The sequence below is a fragment of the Cyprinodon variegatus genome, unplaced genomic scaffold, assembly GCF_000732505.1.
Source record: "Cyprinodon variegatus isolate N-32 unplaced genomic scaffold, C_variegatus-1.0 Scaffold1019, whole genome shotgun sequence".
NCBI lineage: Eukaryota > Metazoa > Chordata > Actinopteri > Cyprinodontiformes > Cyprinodontidae > Cyprinodon > Cyprinodon variegatus.
This window is the reverse complement of record NW_015151472.1, coordinates 72,947-83,704: the sequence shown is the minus strand read 5'-3', so window position 1 is coordinate 83,704 and position 10,758 is coordinate 72,947. Positions and strand designations below refer to the sequence as shown.

The 10,758-nt window shown below is 37.4% G+C and overlaps 1 protein-coding gene across 2 annotated transcripts in view; it reads left to right on the top strand.

The window, feature by feature from the left end:
• LOC107100848 (A disintegrin and metalloproteinase with thrombospondin motifs 14-like) overlaps positions 1–10,758 on the top strand; it is a 76,703-nt gene that overhangs the window by 33,726 nt on the left and 32,219 nt on the right. Inside the window, exons 5-6 of one of the 2 annotated variants that reach the window (XM_015399508.1) lie at positions 495–578; positions 6,696–6,843. In XM_015399508.1, the coding sequence (XP_015254994.1) occupies positions 495–578; positions 6,696–6,843 (232 nt within the window). Of the gene's footprint in view, positions 1–494; positions 579–6,695; positions 6,853–10,758 lie in introns of both variants that reach the window. The other variant, XM_015399507.1, reaches the window with a different exon arrangement.

The window sequence follows — 10,758 nt, the reverse complement described above, 5'->3', positions numbered from 1 at the left end:
ACATAAACTTTAACATTTCTATTTTCATTATCTAGCTCTATTATTGGTTTAAATAACAAATTAGACTAAATAACTCCTCGTCACCTACTCAGAAAAAGCTCATGATAAAGAAAAGCTACTATTACTTTTCATAGTCAGGTTCACTGATTTAGATAATTAGCCCCATAATCAAACTCTTTACTTGTTGCTTGTGTGTTCAACAATGAAAGATCTTTGATTAGTCCTATTGTGTCTGTTGGATCACCGAGAGACCACAAAAGAGCTTGTGGATTTTTTTGCCAGTGTTTAGTAAATCCTTTATACTTCCCACACTAAATATAGGTTTCAGCTTGAGCGGCAATTTTTTTCTTTCCACATATGATGAGTGCACTGCTTAGGTCAGCACTACAGTACATATGCACTGTATGTATGTCACAAGAATAGTCATTTTTAAGGTGTTACATTGTAATAAGGTCTTAGTTGAGCTCTAACAGAGCCTCTTCCCTTTCTTTCAGGTTGATGAGATCTACCACGATGAATCTCTGGGAGCCAACATCAACATTGTGCTAGTCCGTATGATAATGGTCGGGTATAGGCAGGTCAGTAAAGTCAAATACTCTATGATACATTAATATGCAGGTTTATAATGATGCTTTTAAAGTTTTGGAGCGTAAAAGTAATGTCTTAAAGTAAGACTGCCTTACAGTTTGCCCCTGTGCAGTAAAAGCAGGGCAATAATAGAGATAGGTATTAAGTTACAAAAAAGGTAAATTCTCTTACTTTTACTGTGATGTTTTGGGATGCATGCTTGAAATCCACATTTTTATATTTTTACTTTTTCAGTATTTAGTATTTAGACCTGCCTTAATATTTGACCAAATTGTTGGAACCTTTTCTCAGAGGTTTTGGTCCCTGTCCACTTGATAGCATGTTTATTTGTTAACCACAGAATCCCTATGCATTCCACCACCATTCTCAAACTGTACCTATAATCAGTCTCCTGTCACACTCGACAGCTGGTTAGAAGTTCTTCTTTCAAGGTTTAACATGTAGATGATGGTATTCTATTTATCTTGGCTGAAATAAGAGTGTTTGAGAACCACTGTTGCTTTTCAGCCATCTTAAACCAGTTTGCCCATTATCCAGTCCACAATTTCTTGAACCATTCACTGAATATCTTGTGTTTTTAGACTATTACCTCCAAACCTGAGAAATAGCTTTCTGTGTGGAAATACCAGTAGAATATAAATGTTCAAGTTTCATAGACCAGACCACCACATCGTCAGTGCTACTCATTTTCTATTTATTCTAATTTTAAGGCTTGTTTAAGGCCGGAACAAACCATATATTTTTTGTTTCATGTATTGAGACCTCCATATGTATTCTGTAGCAAATTATCTGACGTATGAAATGGTCGATGAGTGCATTTTATCGGAGACAACAAAACCTAGAATATAATTTATTTGCCATGACATTTATTATCTTCACTCGGCCTATTATGTTATGCCTAACACTCTAATGAAATCACATCGAACTGTTCTCCTAATCTAAGAGGTCTTTTTAATGTTTTGTTGACATGCAGAAATAGATGTGCTGATTTTCCCCTCTGACTATCTTGATATTGCCCCAGATATTGTGATTGATCTAAATATAATCTTACAACGTAATCCTGCTGTCTGTGGTTTTATGAATGATCTAGCCTTCTCAGAAGGACGTGGGACCACATCGTCCTCAAATCGGGGACTATTTTATTTAGAGATGTTCTAGTGTGTGGGATGTTCTTTGATAAAAAAATGGCCACATAGAAAGTTTTATATGACCTGTAGCCAATGAGAGCATGCTAACCAAGAGAAAACTCCATAACGACTCACCTACATATCATTTAGGAAGTGGATCCAACTCTGTTTTCACTCTTTTAACCAAAACCTTTTCATTTCATTATATTTTGCTTTCAGTTAAGAGTCCACAAACTAACCCCATTGCTGCTTACTCATCTACGTATATTTATTAACTCTGAACTCATTTTGATCTTGAATTTTTTTTTTTTTTTTACAAGATTTCCCGTCTTACATCTAAATGTTCTTGAGTAAAATCTGTTGGAGGGTGGTGTGTTGTGTTTGCATTGGGGCTGTACGCCACGGTAGGACCAAACATGTTATTACTATGACATTTTATACTTATATTTTGGATCTCTAAGGTTCTGAAAATTAATTCTGATCATTTTAAAACCTGGTAATGTNAAAAAAAAAACTCCTGTCTCTCCTTGTATATTTTTATGATGCTACTGTTTGCGTTCTCCTCTGACTTATTTCCAGATGACATTATTCTATGTTATGTCGCAGCATGATTGTGTTGTTCTATAAAAAAGTGGAAATTATGAAAAATTTCCTTTTTTTTATCATCTGCTCTGTCGCTTCTTGATGGCTTTTTGATATAGAGATAATTTCTGTTGCTCCTTACCAATTTAATTGGGATGAGTTACGTGTTGATTTGACTTGAAACAAGACAGGCTCAAGGTAATGACATGAAATATAAAAAAAATAAACAAGTGATTGGTAATTCTAGACACTTCATTATAATCTACTTAAAAGAAGCCAAAGGGTTTTTTTTTTTTTGGCCTGCATGATGAGGATAGACAGCTTCCCCTCTCCATTAAAAAATAGATCAGCCAGTGTCACATTTGTGCAGAAAAAACATGACATGAAGCAAAATTTGAGAGAATAATTATTAAGCTCATAAATCATTCAGCTTGTTTTATTTGTAGTGTTTCTGTCTTACATAAAGTTAGACTGCAGGGAGGATACTTTATCTTCATCACACAGGTGAGAGTTATAACGATGCATGAAATGCACACACACACACACACATATATATATTGCTCTCACGACCATGGTCATGTCTCCGTCAAACATGATTGATTTTCAGTCGACTGTCACAGGCAAAGTGCTCAGTGGGCGTGCGCAAACAACGATTTTTTTTCTTCTTCGTCTCAGATGAAAACACAAGAGCATAGTGGGATGCGAGTGAAATGGAGTTCTTTCTGTAAAATTGACAGACCGTAGTGACCACATTTGCTAATCCATGTCTTTGTCCAAATAAGTTGTCACCTTTTCTTTTTAGGGCCTTTAGCACACAAAACTGCACAAATTGCCCAGGCAGCGTGTTTCACTCTAGTGAGTTTCATATTCCTCTTCTACTCGTTTGGCTTCCGGATAGACGAGTCCGAGTAGCGCCATCTCACTGCGGAGCTGAGTTCAACACGGTTTTTAGATGTACAGTGTGAGCAGGTAGATTGCATCAGAGCTTCGGGTCAGACAGTGTGAGAACATACATCGTGAGCTGTGAATCACACGACGAAACCCTGCAATTTCGTCATATAGTGTGAGCTGTAGCTGCATGCAACGATTGAAAAAATAGTACAGTGTATGCCAGCTTAAGTAGGAAACTCTACGTAACCATTTTAACACAGTGATATTATTTGATTAATACTTTCAGATTGTAACTCTGATGATATGTTTAAGATACTTTCCAGCGTCAATTCTTTTGCACCCACAAACTGGTGTATCTTCCTCAATCTGACCTATATTAGCTTTAGACATTATCCCATTAGCTTTGACAAGCTTTCCTGCTTGCTGAAAGAAACACTTCCAAATGCCTGATCCTCTTACCTCCATAGTTTACTAATGCTTTGTTTAATGACGATGCTTAGTGTCATTTTTGTCATTGTTGTCAAAAACATTTTTTTGGTCTCATCTTAATAATGTTTCTGTGCCCTCGAAATGGCATCTGGCATGCTCAGTTGAGAACCTTTTTTTAGCTATTTTTTAGCACCGACTATCATATATTGCCAGATATAGATAGGAAACCTGTGCAACTCTTCTCTCTTGTATATTATATTTGTACACTATAAACTGAGAATCACTTGTTTAAAATGAAGCAGACACATATGAAGCTTTCTAAACAGAGGACTGGAGATAGACAAGGCTTGATTTAATAGCATCTACAGTAATATTTTTAATATAATTACTAAAGGAGAGTGATGTAACATAAAGAAAAATGAAGGCTAAGATGCCAAAAGCCCCATGCTGGAATCTAAAACGTCCAGGGTACAGTTCCTTTGCCTATGTTTATCCAAGAAAAAGATACAACTGACTCATTTTCCACGTAAGCTATTCCGTCTGTAATCAAATGCCTTTTATTTCTACATAATTGGTTGACCACAGACCTAGCCTTTTTGGTGTTTGCTCTCTGTTTTCTGTTTATGTAGCCTCAATTGGGTAAGCACAATTAAGTTGAATGTGTCATCAGTCCCACTTCAGCGCACATTTAGAGGAAATTAAGGCATGATTCATTTCCTAACCTCCTAGTTTCTGTTTTAGATCCAAACTGAATAGGTTGTATTTAATGAAGGACAAAGTCTGACATCACTCTAAAATTTAGGTGATCATTTTCATTTAGACACAATCTCTCTGCATGTTTACAGCTTATGTAAAAACTTAGATACAAGATTTTCTTCAGTGTCAATCCATAAAGATTCATTCCTACCTAAATCGAAAATTTAAAAAAAATGTCCAAAGGAAAAAAATGAAACATTGATTTCAAGATTTTGTTTATCCATTTTCCATTTTTGTTCAATCCCCAAGTCCAATCTTTGCAGAACAACCTTGCTATTGTGCAAGAGTTCAAAACACACAAACTTTTAAAAGAAAACTTCTGAAAAGTTTATACATGATGCAAGTATATTTCATCTTTTGTGATGTTTGATATATCAATCTATTTGGAATGATGGACACTCAGAAAAATTCAATGAAATTTTAAAAATAACATTCGGGTATTTCTTTTTATCCATGCTTTAATAAAAAGATTTAAAAAATAAATAAACTCACAAAACAGGCCTGGACAAAAAGGATTGTATTCTTCGCTTAATATTTTGTTGTATAATCTTATGAGGCTATCTTTATAATGATACACTTCCTGTAACTGTCAGTGAGACTTTGCTCCTCTCAGCAGGTATTTTGTTCCTCTCCTCATGAGCCAACTGCTGCAGTTGTCTCAGGTTTGAAGGGTGCCTTTTCCGAATGGGATATTTTGGCCCCTTCCAAAGATGCTTACTGTAATGGGACTGAGGTCAGGGCTCATAGAAGGTCACTTCAGAATTGACAAATGTTTTCCTCTTAGCCAAACCTGTCATGCTGAAAGATGTTACAGGCAGCATAACATTCTCCACGGCTTCTCAAGACCCTTTCACGTCTGTCACATGTGCTCAGGGTGAACCTGCTCTCATCTGTGAAAAGCACAGGGCTCCAGTGGCGGACTTGCCAATTCCGGTGTTCTGTGGTAAATGACGTCGGGCCCTCAGGCCACCCTCCTTAAAGTCTGTTTCTGATGATTTGGTCAGAGACATTCACACCAGTGGCCTTGCTGGAGGTCATTTTGTAGGGCTCTGGCAGTGCTCCTCCTGCTCCTCCTTGCACAAAGGAGCAGATACCGGTCCTGCTGAGGGGTTGTAGACCTTGTAGGCCCTGTCCAGCTCTCCTGGAGTAACTGCCTGTCTCCTGGAATCTCTTCCATGCTCTTGAGATTGTGCTGGAAGGCACAGCAAACCTTCTGGCAATGGCACGTATTGACGTGCCATCCTTTAGGAGTTGGACTGTCTGTGCAATCTCTATAGGGTCCAGGTAGCGCCTCATGCTAACAGTGACAGTGACCGTAGCCAAATGCAAAACTGGTGAAAAAGAGTCAGAAAAGATGAGGAGGGTAAAAAATGTCAGTGGCCTCCACCTGTAAAACCATTCCTGTTTTGATGGTCGTCTAGTTGTTGCTCGTCTAGTCCGCCTGTTAATTTCATTAATACCAAAGCAGCTGGAACTGATTAACAACTGCTACTGCTGCTACTTACCTGACCAAATCAATATCCCAGAAGTTTAATTAACTTGATGCTATACTCTGATTACAAAGTTCTCCTTACATTTTTTTGAGCAGTGTATCAAATAACTAGAACTGGAAGTTATAGTTAATAGGTCATTCAGATCAAGGGTAAAACTAATAAATTCTTATTAGTTGCTTGATTATAACTGTAATTTGCTTACCCTCCAGGGTTCTTAGTCTCTTACAGAAAAGGATGGACTCCTGAACCAGCTGTTTATATCCAGTTGCCTTCACCAATTTAGTAATTCAGATGGGTATCAGAAGAGTTGGCAACAAACAGCGCAGTAAAAGCCTTTAGCCCCATATATAGGCTCACTAACTGATTACAAGATTTTAGGCTCCCGAGGTGCTAATTAATGGACACACCTTGAATTAATATGTCCTTCTGATGACATTATTTTTAGTCTTTTCTAGGGGTAACATAACTTTTTTTAATTTATTTTAAAACATTCTGTTAAGTGTGGTTGAAAACAAATGCCTCACTTTCATTTTTTCATTTTCATAAAATTTTTATTATAATTTTTTTTATTTTGTCAGATTCAAGCAATTTCTGCAACCATGGGTTTTGCTTTTATTAAATGAGGGGTACGGACAAGTTTTTCCACATCTGAAGATTCTTTACTTTTAGTTGCGCAGATGTTCCTTCTCTAATGTTCTACAAATTAACAAGGGAATGTCAGGGAGCCTTACTTTAGCTGCTCAGCAGAGGACCACCTGCTGAGTGGATTGATAGGAAGGAGCAATTAAATCTCTACTCACATCCTTTCCTTTTCCTTGTCACTTTGCAGTCTGTAAGCCTGATTGAGCGGGGCAACCCATCCCGCAGTCTGGAACAGGTGTGCCGATGGGCCAACTCTCAGCAGCGCCACGACCCTGAGCATGCAGAGTACCACGATCACGCCATCTTCCTCACAAGGCAAGATTTTGGTCCCGCAGGTATGCAAGGTACTGTATTTTTCTCGATCGAGGACTGTGCAGACTGAGTGCTGATATCTGCCTCAATTCACAAAAAGGGGTTGACTTCATGTCTTTCCAAGGTAAGGTTGATGGAAACTTTGTAATGTGGGGTTACCTGCTGAGGAAATCTCCCAAAGGTGACCTCAAGGAGTGATAAATATTGTTTTCCAGAACCTTGCTGATTAAACATTGATGCAACCCTGCAAAAAAGGAGATTGGTAATCCTGAAGAACAATTTTGGCATGTAGAGAAAAACCAGATTTCTTTTTTTTTTTTTTTTTTTTCTAATTAAAGTTTAACCTCAGGTGCTGGTCATAAATATTATTATTGTCAAAAGAAATTATAAAGTAATTCCATTCCAAACATGAACTTATATTTCTTCTATACACACCAACGTACATATCCCAAGTTTATTTATTTAAACTTTGATTATTATAACTAACACCTAATAAAAAACCCAAATTTAGTGTGTCAGAAAAATTACAATAGTGTAAAATGGTACAATATTGAAGACACCTTGGACCACACTCTAATCAGCTACTTACTGTAGCTCAAAACACCTGCAAAGACCTTTAAATAGCCTTTCAGTGTAGTTCTGTCGGCCACACAATCATGAAGGTCCGCTGACTTGAGAAATGTCCAAAAAACAACCACTGAGGAGGCAGTGGAAAGAAAAACAAATTTTTAACAGGAAACCCCCCCAGCAGGACCAGGCCTTCTGCCGAAGCTGACTGGAGGTTCAAAGACAGAAAAGCAGACATAGAAAAGGAACATAGAAGCACTAATCCATAAATACTTTCTATGTTAAAAAAGGTTACGCTAAACTAGCTTCATAGGTGGCTCTCACTAAGAAAAGAAATTAGGCAGATCAGCTCTCAGCCAGTTTTCATGCCAAAAAAGAGATGAAAGAGAGCATGTATAGTTAGTTAAGGTAAAGGCTGAGCCCATAACTATGTTGACGACAAAAACAGACCCAACTTAATCATCCATAGTTGAAGGTGTTGATGGCAGCAGCTGCTATTACCTACCAAACAGGACCAGACTAGGTGAAGCTACTATGATGGGAAAAAGCACTGGGAACATAAAGTTAGGGGTTACAGTAATAGATGCTGCAGAATTGGGGGCTGGAGGAACAATGAAACAGAACATTGAGAAGTGGTCCCTTTGTCCTTAAGCAGCCTAAGCCTAGAGCAGCATAACTATAGAGATAGCTCAGGATATCCTGAACCACTCTAACTATAAGCTTTATCTAAGAGTGAAGTTTTAAGCCTTGCCTTAAAAGTAGACATGGTGTCTGCCTCAATAACTAAAACTGGTAGTTGGTTCCATTGGAGAGGAACCTGATGACAAAAAGATCTGCCTTACATTATATGTATTGATTATGTTTAGAGATTCTAGGAACCACTAGTAAACCTGCAGATTGAGAGTAAAGTCTCCTGTTAGGAACATAATGAGTGATTCGATCTCTGATACCAGATGGAGCTTGGTTGTGTAGGGTGTTATATGTAAAAAGAAGGATTTTAAATTGTGTTAACTGAATTTAACAGTAAGCCAATAAAACAAAGCTAAAATGGGAGAAATTGGATTGCTCGTTTTAATTTTAATCGGAACTCTGGCTGCAGCATTTTGGATTCGCTAAAGCCTTTTAACTACAGTCTGTGGACTTCCTGATATAAAAAAAATTGCAAACGTCCAGCCTTGAAGTAACCATGCATGGACTAGTTTCTTAGCATCACCCATGGATAAGATATTTAAAATTTTTGCAATACTCAGAGATGAAACAAGAAATGCTACTAACCTGTTCAATATGGGAATCAAATGACAAGTCCTGATCAAAAATTATACCAAGGTTTTTTTTTTTTACATTATCATTTTAGCCCACTTTGAAATGACCACTATCTGGCTTCAGTAAGAGACAGTATCACAGCATCACCCTGTCTGGGCTAAAGACACAAAACCGTGGTGATCCTAAGTTATGCTCTCTGATTAAAGTAAAAATAGTTTTGTCCTTTGGAAATCAAGGTCCCAGAGACTGGAGAAAGAAAGAAAAGGCACAGAATCTGGATTGCTTTGAGTCCAGTTTAAAGTTCCCACAGTCAATACTGGTTTATGCTGCCATGTCATCTGCTGGAGTCAGCTAGTAATAAATGGTTTAAGGACAATAGTACTGCCTTTCTTAATTGGCCAGCAAACTCACCTGACCTTAACCCCAAAGACAATATATGAGCTATTGTGAAGAGGACAATGCAATAAGCAAGACCTAACAATGCCATGATGCATTGCTGCAGCAAGCCAGACTAAAGAAACCCCAACTAAGTATTGAGTACTACACATGCTCATACTATTCATGTTCAAGCTTTCTGTAAGGAATGAGTATAATATATAAGTTTCACTTTTGGAATGGATTTTCTAAAATAATTCAAACTTTTCATAATATTCAAATTTATTACTAGCACCTGTATATCTAAGTTTGCATGTATGCAAAAGTAGGTAATTATGTGCAATACATGTTGTTTTTACCCTGTGTTTCTTTTTTACAGCCCTTCAAAACAAACTTTGAAGCGAGCAGCCAAACCTGCACAAAAAACTGTCTCAAGAATCAAAGAACTTTTACAGAGTTAAAGCTTGGTATCTTGTTTTAGCCTGTGCACAGTCGCAATCCCTGATTTACATTTGTCAAGTTCAGAGCCTCAGGCTGCCGGATTTGCTTGTCATTCCCCCCGATGTTGCCATAGATACGGTTATGTTGTGCTCACAACAAGCCCAGTTTCTATAGCATGTTACACCATGTTGCTATGTCTCTCCGTCAGGAGAAGACCTCGCACGTTCTTGTCAGTCTTCAGCCATGGGATGGTAGATTCTATAACCAAATATAGATTTTGAGAGGGTGGAAAGGATTTTTAGGAGGTAAATGAAGATACCACAGATAACAGTTTCATTTAGCCATAAATCAAATATTATATAAGTGTTTTCTAGATTGTGTTTTAAGTTTATAGGAGACAGTGCTTTGCAGCAACAGTCATTACTGATGAATGTTTTCTAGATATTTTCATGTTGCAACCACAAAGCCAATGTCTTACATTGATTTAGTTAATGTGGCACACTGACAAAGTATTGCATATTTTTAAAAGTGGAATAAAATATAGATGCTTTTTCATAATTTTTACCAAAAATAAATAAGTGAGAAACGTATTTTTATTCAACCTCCATTACTCTGAAACAGAAATATAATTCAATGCAAGAGCGTATGAGATTAATGTCATGTAAAACCTTTCTCTGAAGGCGTGCATTACCATAGGAGATATCAAAAGGCCCATTCTAACTTTGGAGGAGTTGCAGAGGGCAAAATCTACAAACTAGGCAACCTATTAATTATACCCTTGATGGAATTGGCTGCAATGATCAAGTGGCAATTAAGTTTTTGTTTACAGAAAGCTATCAGAAGACAAAGAAGGCTTGACACTTGAGGCTTCATCCAAAATTATCTTTTTTCTAACTCCTGTTCTTTCACCTTTGAACAGTAGATCGACAGATTAACAGAAAGAACTCTACCATGTGTAGAAAAGGAATTCTAGAGTGCTGTGCTGAATTATTAAAAGCAGCCTTAAGTCTTTAAGTCTCCTGAAAAAGGACTGCAAAAATACAAGTTACATAAATGTAGCAAATGAATGAAGCTCTTCATCATACAACCCAAAATTTATAAAAATGCATGCATTTGCCTGTGTCACACACATTACACGTAAAGTAATGTATTTTCAGTCATTTAAGTGAGGTGGTCTATGTCAACATGTAATGTCACGCTAAGGCTTGTGGGATTTCTTATTGCTACTAAGTTAGGGTGTCCAGATGTCCGGCTTTAGGGCGGACAGTCCGGATTTTCATTGCACTGTCCGG